At 41.1% G+C, this 22,765-nt stretch overlaps 1 protein-coding gene across 1 annotated transcript in view; it reads right to left on the bottom strand.

Moving 5' to 3' along the window:
* SLC9A4 (solute carrier family 9 member A4) overlaps window positions 1-22,765 on the bottom strand; it is a 669,359-nt gene that overhangs the window by 368,104 nt on the left and 278,490 nt on the right. The window contains exon 7 of the mRNA XM_086934738.1: window positions 19,300-19,370. Within this exon, the coding sequence (XP_086790864.1) occupies window positions 19,300-19,370 (71 nt within the window). The remainder of the gene's footprint in view (window positions 1-19,299; window positions 19,371-22,765) is intronic.

Here is a 22,765-nt window from a genome sequence, read left to right as displayed (position 1 = left end):
ATTCAGACCTGAGTGAAGGAGTAGAAGAGACAACACTCAAGAGGTTGAAGCGAGCAATTGTGCCCTGTCGAAGGTGCTCACCCCCTGAATGGACATACTTTCTTGCAAATGACTGGGAGAACGAGTTCTGTGAATGGATATACTTTCTTGCAAATGACTGGGAGAACGAGTTCTGGTAATTTGTGGGGTCACTTTGAAAGTTCAATTGAAACTTTGGTAAATTGATCCCCACTTTGAACATACATTTCAACTTCGATGGTTGACAAAACTGAGTGCCTTGAGACATCCTATCTTAGATGAGGCTGAATTTCCCTTTTTGGATGCACACCATTTTTCTGTGCTAGTTGATGAACTGAAGCATTTTATATTAGGACTAATAGTGAATGAGTTAGAACGCTTTACATTATCAAAGATAATTTATAGATTTCGTCTGAGAAAAACAAGGTTTATAAAGATTTTGTACATAGTTTTGTTGCACAACCATTCCAACTTGGATTTGCTGTTTGCACATGTGGAAACTGGCAGAGAAGTCTCTGCAGCTGCTATGTTCCACCCAAGGTTTAGATTCTGGTGAAGTAATGGAAGCTGATCCTAATACTAGTAGATGTAGAAACATCATACTAGGCACACTAATGGCTTTTAGTACAGCATTAGTTATAGTGCTTACAGGGTGAAATTCAGCTACAGATAGCTCAGTAGAATTTAAGTCTACTGTTGCTCCAACCACAACACATTGTTCTGATAGGTGAGGTACAATTTATATTGGAAAACCTGGGGAAAGCTGGGAGGTAGAAAATGTGTGTCAGTCCGGTGATCCACAAATTTTCACACACAGAAGTTTGAGAAAAGAAATTGATTTTATCAGCTAAATTTGAGGTTTGAAGGGAATTCTGGGTAGGAAAACTTTGGGGGGGGGGGTGTCCATGCAAGCCATACCTCGCTGGACTACCCCGGGTGTCTAGTTTTCAGTAATGTGTAGGTTTAGTAGTTTCCTAAGATGGGCCTAAAACCCACGGGACCCCCGCTTGCAAAATCTGGTTGTTTTGTGATAGGTAATTTGGATGTCTCCTCAATATGTTTTAGGCCCTCGCCTGTCACAGGCACTAGGCCTACCACGCATTGAGGTACCATTTTTATCGGAAGACTTTGGGGGATGCGGGGTGCGTGGAATTTTGTGGATCCACATAGATTCTAGAATTTTTCATCACAGGAATATGAGGAACTTTTTTCTTTTTTTTTTACAAAGTTTGAATTTTGCAGGGGATTCTGGATAATAGGACCTGGTGAGAGCAACATAAGCCACCCCTCCTGCATTCCCCTGTGTGTCTAGTTTTAAAAAATGTATAGGTTTGCTAGGTGTCCCTAAGTGCCGGCAGAGTTAGGGTTCAAAATCTACAGCTAAGCACTTTGCCAAAAAAGGGTCAGTTTTCATTGTAAATATATGCTGTGTCCATGTTGCATTTTGGGCCATTTCCTGTTGCAGGCATTTGGCCTACCTTTACAAGTATGGTACAATTTTTATCTAAAGACTTTGGGAAACTCAGGTATATGGAATTTTGTGGATCCACGCAGATTCTAGAACATTCCAATACAGGAATGTGAGCACTTTGCAAAAATAGGGTCTGTTTTCACTGTACAATATTATTTTTAAATATTTATTTAAGCACAAAAAGTTCTGAAAGACTATCCCAATTTACTGCTCTCTGGGAAGTAGTCAACATTTTCAAATATCAATATCCAGCAACTATAGTAAACTTTTTGAGAGACTTCAACATGCATTTGCTCTTCAAATACCGAGCCAACAAACCAAGCAGAGTTTATTGCAGATCTGAAGTTCCCAGATTAACAAATATAATCTCATGTTAATACAGGAAGACGTACAAAATAGTATTGAGAGCTTTCCAACATTTAAAAATTCATGGCAACACTCCATTATCGACTATACCATCATCTCAAAGGATCTTGTATTGTCTCTTTGTGACTACCAGGTGATCCCAAGAGACAAATAATGTCACTCGTCTTAGCAGTTCATTATCTACTTGAGTCAAGGTCTATGGTAACCAGAACAATGGCATACAATCTAAAAAGGTTAGTGTGGGATTCATCAAATCAGATGGAAATATTGGCATTTATAGAACCCGCAATCACTACAGCGTTAACCGAGAAAAATCAAGGGAAGTCAATGGTTGAAATCTGGCCCTGTGTCTGTGCTTCCCTGTTAGATCATTTCCCCTTGCCAAAAACATCAAGAGAATGCCCTACAAGGACAAAAAGATCAGGATGGTATACAACTAGGCTACACCAGCAAAAACAGGGAACGTAATAAAGATACAGGGGAAATTCTCAGGCAACCGAATTGCGGCCTAAATTCTTCTTAATTGAGCATTTTAAAACTCTGAAGAAGAAAATACAGCAACAAAATATGGGGAGCCAAACATACACACTCTGAGGGAATATGGAACAAGTTGCACTTTGCCAGTAAAACGAAAAATTTGAAAGCATTCTGAGGACTAATAAATGACATTGAATACCGTAGCAGAAGAGCGAACAGCTCCAACATTCCTGTTCCATGCTGGGCAGCTTTTATCCGCAATTTATATGGGGCCTCTTCAGACTTAGCCTCCAGTAATAACATCAATAATCCTATTTTAAGTACACTGACCAATGGATACAGCAGAGCAATCAGAAATGATCAACACAACAATGAAGCCAAATTCTTGGCTATGGAAACATGGAAAGTACATCAAGTCAAAACGGCAATAAGTAGGATAAGATCAAATAGAATGCCAGGCCCCAATGGGATTCCAAACTTGGTCTTTAAGGCTAAAACAGCTTTTTGGTCGGAAATCCTGACACCTCTGTTCAATGATGTTGTAAAATTTAAAAACGGTCCCTGAATCATGGCAGGGAAGCATAATCCAGCCAATTCATAAAAGTGGTTCACTAGATGATCCGCTAATTACAGGCTAATTTCCCCAACAGATGTGGAGGCAAAAGTTTTCTCAGGTTGCCTGCTCAACCAGCTGGAAGAATGGGCCGATAAAGAAGAAATTATTTCAATATTCCAAACTGGTTTTTGAAGGGGCGAGTCATCGATTACGAACTTGACCTTATTGACATTATTATCTGATAGAGAAAAACATAAAATCCAAAAGTTATATGTTTCTTTTGTTGATCTTAGGGGTCGCTTTTGGTTCTGTTCCCCGCAATTTACTTTGGGCGAAATTATCTGCTTGGGGCATTCCAAACCAACTGTTAGATATGATTATACTGTTATATTCTAATACGTGGGTCCAGGTTAAGGTGGACGACAGCTGTCCAACTAGCCAAATTCAAAACATATAGTGGTCTCAAACAAGGTTGTGTCTTAGCCTTTTGTATTTTTAATCTTTTTATGGCTGATTTACAGTCACATTTAAAACATGTTAATGCTCATTTGCCCAAACTTGCAGGACAAAATATAAAATATCTACAGTATGCAGATGACACCATACTGTTAAGTCATACGCCCATAGGTTTACGAAGATTAATAGATTCTTTCAACAACTATATATTAGCCAATGGTTTATTTATGAACACCAAAAAAAAAAACTTATGACGATTGATTCCGCTAAATCAAATAGAAAGTTTGGAATATTAATGGTTTAAAGATTGAAACCATAAAATGTTAAACATTTTTGGGAATTACATTTGATGACATATTGTCTTTTAAACAGCACTTTCTTAACCTAAAAGCGAACGCTATGGCGTTGTCTTTTGCTTTTAGAAAGCTGCGAGACACACTGGTATGTCCGAACTATGAACACTTGCTAAGGTAAGGAAAGCAAAGTTGATTCCATCCCTGGCCTATGGGTCAGTTATTTTCCAATGAAAAGACACACATTTTTTGACAATCTCCAGGTAAAAGTCTTCAAATCGGTTTCCAGGGTTCCAAAGAACATCGGGCACGCCAATTTCAGATTGGAATTTGGTCTGAAAAGACAATCTTTAATATGACAATTCTACATTTTTTAAAGCTTTATACTCATTCTTTTGTTCAGACCCTGGCACACTTGCATATTTTTGCTGGTAGGAAATGATTGAATATGAGAAAGCTGAAGGTTGGAGATCTTACTTAAGAGAGAGCCTAAATAAGTTTAAGTCTCAGCCTTTTGAAGATGTAGCTAGAAATAAAGCTGTGTTCAGACAGACACTAAACCAGTCAGCTAATTTCCTGACGGTTCTATTGGACAAGGATGAGCTTGTAAAAAAAAGCCATGCATGGTCGGTTAGTAATTCATTCACCAAACTGGAGCCAAAATTTTATCTTATTTCCCTTCTAAAATTACTTACATGAGACACATTTTTGCTGCTACGATTTGGGAGATATCCCACAGAGGATGGAACGCCCCCATGGTTACAAACTTGGCACGTGAATAATTATAGGTTATGCGGCTCTCTTAATGAATCACTATTGCATATTTCATCCATTTGTCCTCAACTACTAGAAGAGAGGAAAGCCCTATTAAAATATATCCTTAAAGAAAACGGTGTGAGGAAATGTCGTCAAGCAATTACTACTTTCCTCTCCGGGTAATCGGCTCAGTTGACCACACAATTTGCAAAATGTATTCTCATTGCAGAAAAAAGTTAACATTAGAGACTGCCACCTGATGTTAGGGGCTTTTGATAACCAATAATAGGTCTGCTAAACAATGCTGTTCTAAGATGTTATTGTCAATTATATCTTCATAAACGTCTCTGAAAGGGTTTGCACAGTGGCACTTTAAGCAATTCTTATAAGACTTTGAGAAAGGCTCCATTTAAAAGGAACCATACAGTTGCACTTTACCTATGTTTTTATTTTCTATCATGACTTTTTTGTCTTTGAATTTTAGAATACAGGGCAGTGTAGCAGTTGTAATGAAATTTTGTAGAACTATTAGTTTTATTAATGTAGCGTTGTCTTTTGTGAATTGTGTGAAATTTTTGATTTATAATATTAGAAATAGAATGTCAACCGGAGAAGGTTGGCATTCTTGTAACATTTATATATAAAGGCACTTTGCAATGTCACTTTAAATTAGGATGTGGAGAAAAAAAAATCTCAAAATGCTGTTTAATTATGGTGTGATTTCTGAATTGAAACATAACCATCCTTGATATTATTTTATGCTTTAGAAAGTTTTGTTGTGTCTATATACAATGTATTGTTTTTTATATATACTTCCTGTTTGCAATGATTTTTATTAATCAACAATAAAGTATTTAATTCATTTCTCCACTGTAAAAATGTGGTGTGGCCCCGTTGCGTTTTTGGCCATTTCCTGTCATGGGCACAAGGCCTACCCACACAAGTCAGGTACCATTTGTATCTGAAGACTTTGGGGAATGCGAGGTGGGTGGAATTTTGTGGACCCATGGGTGCAGATTCCAGAACTTGACATCACAGGAAAGTGAGAAAAATGTGGTTCTTTTTACAAAGTTAGACGTTTGCAATGGATTCTTGGTTGCAGAACCTGGTAAGAGCCACACAAGTCACCCCTTCCTAGAGTCCTCTGGGTGTCTAGTTTTAAAAAATGTATAGGTTTGCTATGTTTCCCCGGGTGCTGGCAGAGCTAGGGTCAAAAATCCACAGCTAGGCACTTTGCGTAATAAGGGTCAGTTTTCACTGTAAAAATGTGGTGTGTCTATGTTGCGATTTGGGCCGTTTCCTGTCATGGGCAGTAGGCCTACCCACACAAGTGAGGTACCATTTTTTAACGGAAGGCCTCGGGGAATGCGGGGAGGGTTGAATTTTGTGGATCCACGCAGATTCCAGAATTTTCCATCACAGAAATGGGAGGAAAATTTGTTTTTTTTTACAAAGATTGAGGTTCGCAGGGGATTCTGGGTAACAGAACCTGGTGAGAGCCACAAAAGTCACCCTCTCCTAGATTCCTCTGGGTGTCTAGTTTTAAAAAATGTATAGGTTTGCTATGTTTCCCTAGTTGAGGGAGAGCTAGGGTTCAAAATCCACAGTTAGGCACTTTGCAAAAAAAGGGTCCGTTTTCACTGAAAAAATGTGGTGTGTCTACGTTGAGTTTTGTGCTGTTTTCTGCTGTGGGCACTAAGCCTACCCACACAATTGAGTTACCATTTTTATTGGAAGGCTTTGTTGAATGCGGGGTGAGTGGAATTTTGTGGATCCACACAGATTCTATAACCTTCCATCAAAGAAATGTGAGGAAAATGTGATTCTTAGAAGAAAGTTTGAGGTATGCAAGGGATTATGGGTAGCAGAACCTGGTGAGAGACACACACAAGTCACCCCTTCCTTGATTACTCTGGGTGTCTAGTTTTTAAAAATGTATAGGTTTGCTATGTTTCCCCAGGTGCCGGCAGAGCTAGGGCTCAAAATCCACAGCTAGGCACTTTGCGAAATTAGGGTCAGTTTTCAATGAAAAAAATGTGGTGTGTCTATGTTGCGATTTGGGCCGTTTCCTGTCGACAGCAGTAGGCCTAACCACACAATTGAGGTACCATTTCTATCAGAAGACCTTGAAGAATACGGGAAGGGTGGAATTTTCTGGATCCTTGCAGATTCCAGAGCTTTCCATCACAGAAATGTGAGGAATTTTTTTTTTAACAAGGGATCTGGGTAACATAACCCGGTGAGAGCCACTTAAAGTCACCCCCTCCTGGATTTCTCTGGTTGTCTAGTTTTAAAAAATGGCTGTTTTTTCAACACATTTTTCTTTTTTTCAACTGTTAGTTTCCATAAAGAAAACCTCAAAGCATCTATTCAAATGACCGCTTGCTGAATTCAGAATGTTGTCTTCTTTTCAGAAATATAAATGTATAGCTTTCCGGGATCCATTATTGCTTTCACACCAATTTCTATCACTAACTGGAAGGAGGTTGAAAGCACAAAAAGTTGCAAAAATAGGCTGCGTCCCAGTAAAATGCCAAAACTGTGTGAAAAATGTTGGTTTTCTGATGAAAGTCTGCTTGGTCCTGAGAGCTGGAAAAATTGTGATTTCAGCACCACAAACCTGCTGTTGATACCATTTGCAGGGGAAAAGCCAGACACTTTATTCTGCATCAGTTTTCCCCCATCTTTCATGAATGCACAGACCCTGGGTACCTTGAATATCCCTATGATGTTGGAAGAAAAGAGCGCGAATTCCTGTGGATACCTTATGTGGACAAAAAGTTACAGGGCCTAAGTGTGAACTACCCCAAATAGCCCCAAAAAATGCTTAGCATGGGGGAAGAACTAGCAGCGAAAGGGTTAAGAATCCTTATTTTAAAGGTGCAGGAATTGCAGAGAAATATTTTGTGTCTCTTAAGTCCCTAGATACTGAGTAAGTACACATACATAAAGTGATTTGTTTGATATCAGATGTGAAAATAGATTTTTAGATTTAGTGGACGATAGATGGAGAGACATAAAATCTCAAACTGATAAGGATCTCAAAAATCACAAGTGGAGTAGTGAAGAAATTGAACATCAGATAAAAAGAAATATAACTGCTTTAGTTATAGATTGGAAACACAAAAGAAAATTGTGAATTCATGTTGACCAGAGTTACATAGATTCATTGTTTCTAGGTGAAAGCAATTGTGAAGATACGTTTCAAGCAAGGGGGAAATGTTCCTATTCTCTGGAAGGACAGGATCTTGTGTTTTCTGGAGTCTATTTTATTTGTGGACAAAATGCATATTTTAAATTGTCACATGGATTGAATGGTACCTGTTATCGTGGCATAGTTTTCCTGATGATTTATCAAGTGAAACATTTTAATGATCCAATATGGGATGAGAAATCTCCAACCAAATGAGGTGTCAGGCTCAACCTAATTCAACCACATCTCATCACATCTGAAGGTGCTGAACTGGCTTCCTCTTGAAGCCAGAATCCAACTCAAACTAGCGATGTATCATCCTCAAACAACTACACACAAAATTCCCTGCATATCTCACCCAGAAAATCAAATAATGGTTTCTGGAGGAGCTAGAGACTCCTGGTCTGCTACAGACTTTGTTCTCCAGACACCCTGCTTCTGAAAGGAAAAAACTTACAATTGTGTTTACTCTGGGGCTACACTAAGAATCTGGAACTCGCTGCAGGCTTTCATCAGAAGAATTCTCTCTCTGTCATTATTTAAAAAGGAAGACAAAAATGTTCTAATGGGCAAGTTTTTCCCATAAGTCATGCATTGCACACACCGCTCAGTGGCTTTGCTTATTTTTGTTGCTGCTAGAGTTTGGACTGACTGGCTGCTATCCATCTTGTAATGACCTTGTACTCCCACAAATGCAATTGCTGGATTTCTCAGAATTATGAACCGAACATTATCAGTCAGTCAAATCAAGCTTTATTCAACAGTAAAATGTCATAAAATCGTATCACAATAAAACCCTAAGTCACACATTTCTTCAAAATGGATTAATTCAATAAAAGAAACTATCGTAAAACAAGTTAAAAACATTAAAAGTTGTTCATATTATATTGGTAGAAGTTGTTGCAGAAGAGTTTCAGACATTTTACACACAGTGGAGAAGTGTGGCTCAATGGTTAGAGCAGCAGACCCTGATGCAGAGGTCTAGTCCGGGACCAGGGTTCAATTCCCTGCCTCGGCGTGTCTTGGGCTCAAAATTCCATGGACCTGATAATTCTCGCCTTGGTGCCTATTCCAATCATGGAGTCCAACTCTGGGCAATAGCTTGCTTAATCTCCACAACGTCCCCCACAACGCTAAGGATGCCTGGCCTCCACCTTGGGGGTGCCCAGGAGTGGGGGCCTCACAGGGAAAGCCAGGATGGGTTCTACAGCTGTATTCGTACAAGCACCTTGAGACCCTTGCAGGTGAGTAGTGCGCTATACAAGTATAAATTTACATTTACACTTTACATGTTCAGGCTAAGATGTCAAAGGCCTACATGATCCGTTTTGCTGCTAGGAGTTCAGTTCTAATTACCCACATCCATCCTAAAAACGTTGCCGTTGCAATTGCGTACAATGGAGAAGAGTCTGAACATTGTATACACCCTGTTATTCCCCAAATGTTTCACTTCCTTCTACCCCTACTTATGATTTTTTTCGTTGACTATTTCATACTTGTATACAACGTGTTATCCCAGTAAAGCGCTCTGATACCTGAACAGGTCATGTTCGTGCTCTATAAAACACTAAATAAAAAAATAACTTAGTGCTGCAGAAGTAGTAAGAGATATTTTTGGAGGCTATAATCTAGTCCGTAAGTGTGATTTTGTATGACCTGAAATTTAGGAGGCTGCTTACAAAAGTGAACAAATTGGCTACTAGTACAGCAAATTTCTTGTTACTTGTAAATACTGAGATGATTGCGATCAGGTTTATGGTCTTGCAGAACTGACTTGCGTTAGACCTTTTGCTTGCAAAAAGAGGGCAAAGTCTTCCAGCTGTTGAGACTTCAGCAATGCTTTACTTATATAACAGATGAAAGTAAAGACATGGAGGGATATAATAAGAATATATCTGGGTTGACAAAGGATTTGATAGAGTTGGAAGAGACAGGTGCTTGAAACGCTATTGGAAATGGGTTTGCTTCAATAGGGAGATGGTTTGGAAACTTGGGAAGTAGAATTTTTGGTGCCATTTTGAAACCCCTTTTGATAATTATCCTTTGTGCAATATTCTTATATTTGATCTTTAAGGGATATCAGCATGCACAAGTGAGACAGGGAATGAAGAGAAAGAGAGCAGATGTAGAGTTAGAAGAAGGTCACAGCAGATATTATGATGAAATGAATCTTCTGGAGGAGACTAGAAGAAAGATGTTCAATACCACTAGGTTTCCTTTGGTCTAATCTGATAATGATGCAATTGCAATCTGTGATGGCTTGATCACCATCAGAGGGAGGATTTGAGTAGCATAATTTTGGCTCTATCATCCTATGTTTGGCTAGGCCACATATATATATGTACTTACCCTTGGCCTTATGTACTTGTGTGACACAATAATTCTTAAAGAGACATGGAGCCCGATGTAGGTAAATCTCATTTACTGACTCTAGAATACCGAATTTTACCGATTCGGTATTCTAGATTCGGTAAATGAGATGTAGGAAATGATGTAGGTATGATTCGGTAATCACCGAATCGGTATTTACCGATTCGGTAATTGCCATTGATTCCTATGGGCCTTGAGGCCCATAGGAATCAATGTCAATTACCGAATCGGTAAATACCGATTCTGTAAAATTACCGAATTGTCAAGGGGGACAAGGTGTCACTTTGACACCCTGTTGCACCCCTGATACTGGCTTGTGTGCCATGTGACACACATACATGCCCTTGTCACATGGCAGAGGTGTACATGCACAGATGTGCATGTACACTGGAATTTGTTATTTACCACAAAATATTATTTAGTGGTAAATAACGAATTCTTAAGGGCCTGTGGCACTGTTTTCAGTGCCACCTACATCTAGATTTACGGATTCAGTAAACTTACCGATTCGGTATTTTGCAGAATCAGTAAATTTACCGAAGGTAAATTTACCGATTCTGTAAAATGTAAGGCCCCTACATCTCAAAAACCAAATACCGGTCGGTAACGGCCGATTTAATCAGCCGTTACCGACCGGTATTTGGTGTCCTACATCGGGCCCTTAGTGCACTGAAGGTATAGAAGTGCATCTATTGTGTTTTTTGATATATATGTATGTTAATATTAACATTTTCCTTTTCAGAAACATCAGGATGCGGATATTTATCGTCTGTTGGTTAGATTGTAAGGTGGTGTACTAAAATTCATTTAATACAGTGCATTCTCCAGGGATTGGTGAGAACAAATCATTTGTGTATTAATGCTTCATTTTCAAAATTGTGAGCTGTTGTCATTTTTTGTTTAAAATTACCATATGAGAGTACTGTATGATATAACTTGACTCATTATTAAAGATTTCATTAATTGGATTATATGTAGGCTTTAGAATGAAAATGTTTTTAAAATAATTGTTAAATTAGCGTGATTGTGGGCCTTAAGCTTCCAGTTGAGACCCTTAATACTAACACGAAAGTTGCTTTTCTGCATCTTTTTCACCTTTGCAGGTGCAGACCAAAGGCATTTGTTAGTTAGTGAAAAGCACATTGTATTTCAGAGATAAAGAGAGGAGAGGAAGAGCTGACAAGGTCAAATGATTTTAATGAAGAACAAAGGGAGTGTCACCAGTTTGTACTATCAGAGGAAGGGAGAAATCAAGGATGTTTTGGAAGTGGATAATGGAATATGGGATTAGTCTCGGGCAAGATGGCCTCCGAGACGCTGTAGAGGAAAGTCACGCCTGACTCTCCTCCTGATGGTGGTGTAATCGATCAATGTGGTGTTCATCCCTTCGCTTGCTTTCTCATTTTTATCAGCTCCAGCTACCTAAGGCAGCGCTCTAATGGATTATTAGATTAAACTGAGCCGACATTGGGGCGACACCAGGAGAGCTGACAGCTGCTGGACATTGGTTGGTGAACGTGATGCTCGGAGTGCCTACTCTTTGGCCTGTGCGAGTAGAGGGGTTTACTCAGCTAAAGGAAAAGACTCTTTAAGATCATCTCCTCCTTAACAGCACGGTCTCTGTGGTTTGGGCGGGTTCTTTGGAGGAACCTATTGAGGGCAATGGCTCCCAAGCTCTTGCGATCCCCTAAGAAAACTCGTGAACGTGATGGATGGGGTAATGAAGAAGAGGAAGCACCTACAGATGACTCCTGAGCCCCAGCCTCTAACCTGAGAGGCAAGGCGAGATCAAAAGCGCAACAGAGACGGGAGGCTGCAAAGGAGATTAAAATGCGGAAGATCCGAGAAAAGGACGCGGAAAAGAAAAAGATGACAGCTTTGTCAAAGAAAAGCAACGAGGTGCAGTCTGTTGCCGGCGAGGTGACAGGGAGAGAGATAGCACTTCGGCAAACCACAATAGTGGAGACATTTTCACCTGTACCGAGTGCCCAGCCAGCTCCGCATCGAGTTTTCTTGGTTCCGACACTGGCATCCTTGTGCGGATAGAAGCGGCGTGGCAATCTCACAGAAGCGGCTGCAGCAACTGGCGAAACTGTGGGAGTGAATCGCGCGGTGGAGCTCGTCAGCCAAATTGAAATTACAGAATCCTCGAGATCACCAGGGCTTTCTACAGACATGGATGGGGGCGGGGCTGAGCATTTAAAGGAGAAAGAAGTACTTAACAATGAAATCATAGTTAAAGAGACAAAGGCACCTCCTGAACTATCCAGTGCTTGTGCTGATACAGACGTGAGTGATTTGAATGGGCATTCTAATGTAAGATCAGCGCCAGAGATGATTCAAGAGAACGTAATTGACGATGAGACAGCCCTCGACCTAGTGAAATCAGGGGTCAAGAGTCCTGTAAGCGTAAATACAAATGCAAATCATAAAACTGTCAAGAAAGTAACAACTGTCTTAGGATCGATTCTGGCTTCCCCCTGCGAGGAGGTCTTTTTTACAGGCAATGATGAGGCAGATGACGAAGATGAGAGCGAGAATAGTAGCTTGATCCTGGAGTCAGTCTCAGACTCAGAACTAGAAACATCAGCAGGCTCTGCAGTGGATACTGATTCAGAAATCAATGTGTCTGAATCAGATAGTACTTCAACTTCGTCAGATAACGACACAGAGCCTATTGAGTCGGAGCAGGAGACAGTCCAAAAGGCCACAAAACCAAGATCAAAGACTGCTGCCATAGAGACGAATAGAACTGAGTTGAACAGCAGACCCAGTAGACCCAAATGTAAGAGCAAAGTTAAAAATACCCTAGGCGTAAGAACCTGGCTAGACCATCTCGGGGAGCTCCTGTGAAATCTGTTGTAAAAAAGCTTGATTGGGACAATACACTGGAGAGCTGTGTACCGTCTATGGGGGGGTCTGAGAACACAGATATGGGTACCCACGAGGCCTACCCTCAGGGGCTTGTGGGGGGTGCCTCTAACTTTGAAGTCCTATTCTCTACCTTAAAGCAAATACAGGGTGAGGCTCGCGCTGAGAGTCAAAGGGCAAGCAGGCGAGCCAGACATGCAAATAAAAAAATACAAACTTCTTTGCATAAAGTTAATAAAATGTACGAAGAAACGGTCGGGAGAGTATCTGAGGTGGAGGCCAGAACGGGAAAACTGGAGGACAATTTCATCAAAATGCAGGACGCTAGGAGAGATCAGGACAAGACAACGGCAGACATGCTCTGGAAACTGGAGGATTTTGAAAACAGACAAAGACGTAACAACGTCAGACTACTTGGGATACAGGAAGGAAAGGAGGGGGCGATGTACGGGGGTTTGTTGTTGAGTTACTAAAGGGTGCTTTCCCAGAGACGTCTTCATGGGATTGAGAGCATGAGGTACAAAGAGCACACCGGTTCCCGATGACGCGGAAGGAGACACAGGGTAAGCCGCGCGCAATATTATTCTATGTTGGGAACTTTTTATTGCGTGAAGAGATAATAAGCAAGGCAAAACCCCAGGCAAAGCGTACCTATAAGGATGTTGTTTTTTTTGCCCGCCCTGACTTCTGCCACACCACCGTGGAAAGGCGGTGGCGGATGAGGCAGCTGATCACCCCCTTCCAGAATATAGGATGCGAGGCTTATCTCATGTTTCCAGCACGACAGAAGATTGGTCTAAATTGAATTTTTAAAGTCTTCTACTCTGAAATTATGGCACAAGAGTACCTCAGCTTTCTGCGTGAAACTAGAGGTCAACATAAGTCGCACCATAAGGAGTCTTTGGAGCATGACGCGCAAGTAGTTGCTATCAGAGACATTCCCCGTAAGAAGCAGTAAAAAAAAGAAAAAGAGAGACTAATAACATTATGCAGTAGTAGAATTCTATTGTGTGCTTAAATATATGGTTCTTGAATTAAGATTGTATATTCCTATCTCTGGGTCAAGGTGAGGGGTAGGTCTGTATTGGTGTTTTCGTGGGTATCATTAGTTCTAGGTTGGTAGTTGGGGTTTAACATTTTCTTGGGGGGAGAACCACGAGTGGCATTTATGGTTTAAGAGAATCAGGGAAGGGAGGGCGTGACATCCTGTAGGGATCGTCGGTCAGACATAGGTCCCTTGGACCTATTTGCCTGTAGGGGGGGTGGGTTTTTGTGGGAGGGTTGTCTGGGGTGGGGGAGGGAGGGAGCAGGGGCAGGGCACAGGGGCATTGGAATTTGTCGGGATTATGAAGAACATGATTTGGAATGGAAGCATGAGTATGGTTACCGAACTGAAGGGATTGAGAATATAAAAATGGGAATCTGTGAAATAGATGCAGCGAAGAACGAGTCTGGAAGCTTGGTAAATAAAAGTGAGCAATTAGCCGGTAGTTCCTTAAAAACGAGATATGTCTCTTAGATTTCTAACGTGGAACGTATGTGGCTTAAACGACGTCCAAAAGAGACAAAAGATAGGAATCCGATTGCGGCAAATGAGTGTAGACTATGTATTTTTGCAAGAGACCCATATAATGAGTACCCAAGAGTTTTGTCTCATCCAGTTGGGGTTCCACTTAATAGCAAGGTCCAAGCAAGGGACCAAAAACAGAGGGGTAGCTATTCTTTCAAGGAGTAAAAATGTGGTAATCGGGAAAAAATTAGAAGATCAGTGGGGTAGGTGGGCTATGGTTGAGATCTTGATAGAGGGAGTATGGACAACATTGGTGGCGGTGTACGGCTCAACCCAGGATGACCCAGAAATTTTACAGTTCTTAGACACTGAGTTAGCAGCTTGGACTCCTCAGGTTATTATAGGTGGTGACTTAAACATTAATGGGGCGGAGGGACTGGGGGTAGGCTTGATTAGAAGTTATAAAGGTAGGAAGAAAAGAGTACATAAAGCTTTGGTTGATCTTTTAGAGAATAATACTCTGTCAGACACTATATGATGACCAACATCCCAGTAATGCAGAAGAGATAAGCGAATACCTTCAGAATATCCCAGTTGAGAGGGTCTCTATTGAAGACGCAGAAGGGCTAGAGAAATTGCTGGATTATACTGAAATTAAAGAAGCTGTGGGCAATCTCCCTTCAGGAAAGGCCGCTGGCCCGGACCAGCTCCCTTTAGAGATTTATAAGACTTTTTGGGGGAGCTTAGGGCAGGATTTAAGTAGAACGATTCAAGCTGCCCAGATGGGGGAGTCTATCCCAAAATCTTGGGGGGGTGCAGACATCGTTTTAATACCAAAAAAAGGGAAGCCGGCGACTGAGCCAGGGTCCTACAGACCAATTACGTTGATGAATAACGATACCAAAATATACTCGAAAGCTCTTGCAACGAGATTCGCAAGAATAATAAGAACCCTAGTCAGTAATAACCAACACAGTTTTATTCCCGGAAGAGGGACGACGCATCACACCCGGAAAGTTATAACCATGTTTGACGCCGCCGAGGTTACAGGAGACCCGATGGCAGTAATGCTGCTAGACGCTGAAAAGGCGTTTGATCGGGTCTCCTGGGACTATCTGTGGCACACCCTAATAAGAGCTGGGATTAAGGGTGGTTTTGTGAAAGCTCTCCAGACCCTGTATAGGGAACCGGTTGCGGCCTTATGAGTAAATGGGGGCATCACGGGACAATTTATGATTAAGAGAGGTACACGGCAGGGGTGCCCATGCTCCCCGCTGCTGTTTGCCATGTATGAGGACCCATTAATTCGCAGGATAGAGTTATGTGCAGATATCATCCCGTTAAATACATTATTGGGACCTTGTAAGATAATTGCTTACGCTGATGATGTGGCGGTGATAACACCAAACCCCACGGAAGCGACCGAGCTGGTAGAGGCAGAGGCTCGCAGATTCAGGCAAGTTTCGGGCTATGCCTTAAACACCTCAAAGACTCAGATTATTAAAAACTCAATGACTCTTTGCGACGATAATCGAGTGGTCCAGGCAGGGACGTATCTAGGAATCAATATCTCAGCTGATCTTAATACCTTGGTGGAAAAAATATTGTCCCAATAATAGATAAAGTAAAGAAAGACTTGGATCGTTATGAGAGCCTCCATTTGTCACTAGTAGGACGAGTTAATATTATTAAAATGCTGGTTTTGCCAAAATTTTTGTATATTTTTAGGGCAATACCACTCTTAGTTGATAATAGGTGGTTTAAAATTTGTGAACAGATGGTTAATCATTTTATTTGGGCAAAAGGTAAGACGCGGAGGGCATTGAGATACATGTCGCTCCCGCGGGAAAGAGGGGGCTGGTCACTACCAGATTTAAAGCTCTATTATTGGGCTGCAGCATTACAAGGTATGGTGGGCTTGATTGGAGTGGCTGAGGTGGATGGTTGGGGCAAGATTGGTTTGCTCGCTATTTATGGTTTGGTTTTGGGTATAAATGCTGCAAATGTATTTCTGAGATTCACAGAGGAAAGTTACTTCAAAAGAACACGATTTGAGACAGTAATAGCTGCATATAATATATGGAAAGGATTTGTCAAAAAGGTGGGAATCGGGAAGTATAATGCATACACCAGATTAAAAAATAACCCTTCCCTACCTAGTGAGGTTTTCTCAGGAGCCGTATTTCAAGAATGGGAGAGGCGGGGGATACGAAAGTTTGGAGATATGTTGGGCGGTCATGGTATTTTACAATTTACGGAACTGCAAAATAAGTATACCTTGGACACAAAACATTTCTTTAAATATCTTCAAATAAGAAGCTGTATATTGAATAAAAAAGGGTGTTCACTGGGCCTTGAAAGAACTATTATGATGGACCTTATAGAAGGTGGCTTTGATTGTACTATCAAGAGGTTCTATTTAGAATTGACAAAATTAAAGAAAGATGATCTGAAGAAATGGACAGATAAATGGTCTATCGGTTTAGATATAGCCAGGGATATCTTTACTGAGTAATTGGAAATGGGGAGCAAAATGCTGTGTTCATCGTCTCTTCAGGCCCAACATTACAAGATATTATACCATCTATATTATACACCTGCGAAAATCGCCCAGTGGGAGGGCATATCTGGTACTACTTGTTTTAGATGTGGCAGTACAGATGCGGATCTGATACATATTTTTTCGGTCTGTCCCCATCTGGACAAGACGAAACAGGATATTGTGAACTTTTTCCAGAATGCATTATCAACAACAATAGAGTTAACCCCAGCTGTTATGTTATTGGGGGTTAGTCATGACAGGCAGTCAAACTGTAAGAATTTTATATTTGTAGCAATGGTGATCCTTAGACTGTTAGTGGCTTCTGCTTGGCTTGAGCCTAACCCTCCATCATACCATCAATGGCTGGGTTAAGTATTATCAATACAAAAACTGGAAACTGCTATGTACGCTAGGAAGGGGAAAAAGGGTAAGAAACTGGGTATGCAAATTTGGGGTCCTTTTATTCAATGGAAGACAGGAACTGACTGTTGAAAGATGAAGAACTTGTCTAGTTGAATATTGGAATATGTTTGTATGATTTTATGTTCTATGGTTTTGTATTTTATTGTGCCCTGCTCATGTTATAAAGAAAATGGGGGAAAAAATTCTCAATAAAAATATTTAAAAAAAAAAAAAGGAATATGGGATTAGTGTTCAAAGCGCCAAGTTCTTTTCTTGGAACTGGAAAACATATTATGATGTGTATGAGTTCATGTTTTTCGAATGTGCTTTGTGCACTTAAATTAGGGAACCCACCTTGGGTTTAGTTAGATGCCCTTGAGACTTGGAGAGGTAAAGACCTCTCTTGACATTTCTGATTGTGTGGCTTCATGCTATATATGATTCCTTACTTATAGAACGTTTACAGAGGTACTGATACTGATACCTTTCTTGCTGCTTTGCTGCAATAGGGTTTCCCCTATCCTTAGGTTTGTGTAGGGCTTAATAGATGCTGAAAATCTTTTCCATGGTTGGGGAGAAGGATCAAAACCATCCAAAGAGTCACAAAATAATTTTTCTTATTTTCTGTATTGCCGCTACTGAGATACTTGTATGCTCTTTACTGCTGAGGACTAATATTGTAAGATCCTTTGGTCTCCCTTTGGTTATTCAACACTTTTATACTATGCTTTTGAGATTGAGTTATATTAGTCTGGCTTTCAGTTTGTAATAAACCTTTTAACAAGAAGTTACTGACTCAATCTTTCCTTGTGTGATTCTAATAATCATACTATACTATAAAATATAGATTGTTGTCAATCCCTCTTCCTCTCAGGCTACTACAAAGGTCTGTGGCCCAAAGGTTCTCAGATGTGTTGGGGCGAGATCCAAAATTGATAAGAAATCTTTACAAGGTAAGCTTTCCATTGCTATAAATCCCAAGTTCATTTACATGTACTGGAAACCTAACTTTCTGAGTGCAATGTTTGCTTGTGAATGATAACACCCATGCAAACGGTCATGCAAAATGCACACAAGGCTGATAGTTGCAAGAAAAAGTGACAATGAGCTGCACATGAAAAACTGTCAGGTAAAACAAGAGTTAGATTTGTAGAAAGGGCAGTGCTTGAATGTGTAAATAAATGAACTTCAATCATTTTTTTAAATACTGGATGTCCAGGATGCCAAATCATACAATGGAAGAAGGAACAAACCATAGTCCTGCTGACTATTCAAAGCATATTATATCAATAATGCCAGATTTTATTTGCTTCTTTGTAAAACGATTCTAAAAAGAAATACAGTTGCAGCAGTGCCATTTTCATTGTGCTTATTTTTAGTTTGTCTGTAATTCATCAAACCCTTCAGGCAAGCTCCGACACGTGCTCTCAACAAATACAATAAAATGACTTAATTGCTGCAAGAGATTATATAGGAAGTGCCAAAGTAAACTTGCCTAGGACATCAAATAATAAAGATACAACACTTTTATTTCAGCAGTTTTGAAGTTGCTTAGTGGAAGTGCTGTCTGATCTTGTAGCATGCCCTACCATATCTTGAGTCTCTCGTCTGTCTTTCTATTTCTTTCTGTCTCTTTCGTTATTTGTCTTTCACTCTCACCCTTTATTTTTTCATTCACTCTTTTCTTCACACTCACAAAGATTTTTGCTATCGTTTTTTGTGCCTTACCCAACTTTATTTTCTCTTCACTTGAAGTTATATTATGTTATTTGTTTGAGACAACTCTACCCAAACCTTTTCAGAAAAATACCTCAATCAAAATTGATGAGCAAAGAAGAGCTTGATTTGGAATTTTGTGCAGGGAAGGTTTAAAAGAGTGCAAACTATTGAAACAGGTTTGTTTGGGTTTAGGCCTATCTTTCTTCTCAAAATTGTAAAGCTGGAGTCAAGTAACAGTAACATACTGCCATGCTGCAGAAACATTCTTTTCTTCTTTACAAAATTCAGGTATTACTTACTTTTCTTTTAATTGATTGTGGCCCCAGTGTCCACACACATCTTCAATTCCAGCTTTCAGGTGATCCATTAACTGTCAAAACAAATGCAAGATAATGTTCAGGTCATTAAGAGTTTTAACTGGAAATCTATGGAGAGTTGACAAGCCATCTGACTGATTGTGATCACAAATATAGGGGGTCATTATGATGGCGGATTTCCCGCATATTCCGGGCCGGCGGAAGCCACCACCGGCCCGGAGGATGCGGGAAATCCGCCGAGGAGGCTTGAAAGACCCACCGCCAAATTAGGATGGCTGGTGGGTCTCACAATCTGTCCTCCGCTTTTCAGCCGCGGTCGGAAGGCGACCACGGCGGAAAAGCACTAACATGGCAGGCGGTGTCTATCAGACACCGCCAGCCATATTAGGATGTAGGGAAAGTAATGCTTTTCCGCGGCGGCTTTTCCGCCGTGGAAAAGCATACGGACATTCACTTTGGGGGCCCGTTGCGGGCCCCCTGGGTGAAGGTTGAGTGGGGGGTACCTATGGTACCCCCCTGCCTTTGCGTGCACGAAGCGGCAGGCACCGCGTGGTGCCTGCCGCTTTGTGCATGCAAATGCACTGCTTTAATTTTTTACATTGCGGCGGGTGCTGCTTCAAGCAGCACCCGCCGCAATGTAAAACATACAGGATGTGACCGCCAGGTTGGCGGTCACATCCTAATTGCCATGGAGGGACCGCCGCTGCCCATGTGGACAGTCCCTCCTACTCAGGGCGTCCGTCCGCCATCCTAATCGACCCCATAATGTTTATTTAATAAGTCCTGAGCTCCTATTAATGTTTACCAAATGGGAGAATGTCAATCAGTGGTAATCAGCTATTGAACACCATTTGCTTACATTTTTCAGAAGGGTGCACAACACTATTAAATAAAATATTGTGACACATAGACTTACTCCCGAAGATTACAGCGAGTGTCATAACATGGGATCCGCTTTTTTTGTGGACTTAGTGAATATGCATGACTTTTGCCATACTATTCCTGTCTTTGCTGAATGTGGTTTTGTTGGCTTAAGGGCTCCGTACACTTTACCACTGCTAACTAGTGGAAAAGAGCTTGTGCTCTCTCCTTAGAACATGGTGAAATTGGCTTACACTCAATTGTCACATTCAATTTAATTGTAAGTCCCTAGTAAAAGGATACTACTTGTACCCAGGGCGGGTACATTAAATGTTACTAGTAGCTGTGCAGCACTCATTGTGCCACCCACTTAAGTAGGACTTTAAACATGTCCCAGGCCTACCATTGCAGCCAGTGTGTGCAGTTTTCAACTGCCTTTTAGACCCGGCAAAATACATCTTTTGCCAGATCTAAACCTTCTGTTTTTTTAATATATAGATAAGTTACCCCTTGGGTAAGCCCTAAACAGCCCATAGGGAAAGGTACAGTTTATTTAAAAAGTTGAACATGGGCGTTTACATGTCCTGGTGGTGAAAAACTCATATATTTGTTTAGGCTACTTTAAGACCTACCTCTCCCGTAGGATAGCTTTGAGTACCATATTACATTTAATAAGTGATCATTTTCAATTGGGTTCTCAAGTTTGGTCTCTAGAGAATTGTAATTTAAAACTCTCTTTAATGGTAAAGTTGGATTTTAAGTCATAATTCTGAAATTGCCTCTTTTAGAAAGAATCCATTTTCTGGTCTCAATCAGTTGGTGCCTGCAGCTTGTATCCTGGGCCACATGAATAGATGTAGCTTGCAGTTGGTCTTTTTATTATTGCTCCCAGACAGTGAGAAAAATGGCAAATAGGTGTTGGTAGGATGGGATATTCATCTCAGACCTGATGGGAGGATTGGAGCTGTCCCCCACCCCACATGAACATTACAATGACTCAGCACACTCACAAAGGGTTTCATACAAGTCTTTTTGTGTCCCCAGATAACTGGGGCCAGGGCAGGGAGGAAGAAAATTCCAAACACCTTGGATGTGGAAACTTCTCCTACTTCAAAGCTGGCACCAGGTATAAATATTGGACACTCAGACCCAAGTATAAGTACTAATCTGGACCTTTGCAAGACTCAGAAGAACTGCTGTGCTGCTCTGCTGCAAGAAGGACTGCTACTCTGCTACCCTCCTACTCTGCTGCCTAAGTGAGAGGAAAGCAAGTCTATAGTCATACGTTTCTTGTACAGTATTGTATACAATCAATAGCCTGAAAATACAACAACCCAAACTCACTTGTTGGAGAATAAAAGATTTTAATTCCACCAAATTCCAACATTAACTTTGAGGTTCATTTAATTTGTGACACTTTATGGTACATAAGGAGGATGTGAAAGAACGTGCAAAAGAGAGGTGCTCAAGAATGGGTGAGTGAAAAGAGCAAAAAGTTAGGGATTGTTTTTAAGCATGCGCGAATTTTGCGAATTTGCGATTCGCGAATTTGCGGATTTGCGAATTTGCGATCTGCAAAATTCGCGAATTTGTGCGAATTTGTGGCTTTTTAAATTTTTGCGTGTTCGTGGGGTGCTTTGTGTGTTCGCGGGGCGTTTTGGCATTTCGCGCGTGTTCGCTGTTTTTTTGGGGGCGAGACCGTGATGCACCCTCTGGTTCATCACTGCCACCCTCTCGTTTTTTATGCCCTTCTGCCCTCTGTACCACTCATTTTTGTGCCTTTCTGCCCTCTGCCCCACTCGTGTTTGTGCCCTTTTGCCCTCTGCCCCACTCGTTTTTGTGCTCTTCTGCCCTCTGCCCAACTCGTTTTTGTGGTCTTCTGCCCTCTTCCCCACTCGTTTCTGCCCTCTGTCGCACTCGTTTTTGTGCTCTTCTGCCCTCTGCCCCACTCGTTTTTGTCCCCTTCTGCCCTCTGCCCCACTCGTTTCTGTGTCCTTCTGCCCTCTGCCCCACTTGTTTTTTGTCCCCTTCTTCCCTCTGTCCCACTTTGTGCCCTTCTGCCCTCAGGCACACTTAGAATGGCGCCGGCAAGCTGCCAGCGCCATTCTAAAATAGCTACAAAGTCAGATTCAACAGGAAGCACTAATAGATAAAGTAAAGCAGGTGCTCCAGTTGAAGGTCAAATTAAGTTACACAATCATTAATCACCCCAAGTTTGGGGTGATTAATGTTTGTGTAACTGAATTTGAGCTTCAACTCGAGCACCTGCTTCACTTTATCTATTAGTGCTTCCTGTTGAAGCTGACTTTTGTAAATATTTTAGAATTGCTCTGGCAGCTTGCTGGCAGCTTGCCGGTGCCATTCTAAAATAGTTACAAAAGTCAGCTTCAACTTTTGACCCAATCCGTTCCGCCTGCGGATTTTGCGGGAAATTCGCGAATCTCACGGATTGCGAATTTGCCAAAAATCTGCAAAATCCGCGAGCGGAACGGATTTTCCGCCCACACTTAATTATTTTAAAAAAAAGGCAAAGAATTATAGATCCAGACTGGTTCACTGATTCCAGGCACTTTTTTCTTGGCCACAT

The sequence above is a fragment of the Lissotriton vulgaris genome, chromosome 8, assembly GCF_964263255.1.
Source record: "Lissotriton vulgaris chromosome 8, aLisVul1.2, whole genome shotgun sequence".
In the NCBI taxonomy this organism is placed as follows: domain Eukaryota; kingdom Metazoa; phylum Chordata; class Amphibia; order Caudata; family Salamandridae; genus Lissotriton; species Lissotriton vulgaris.
This window is presented reverse-complemented; position numbering and strand designations above follow the sequence as displayed.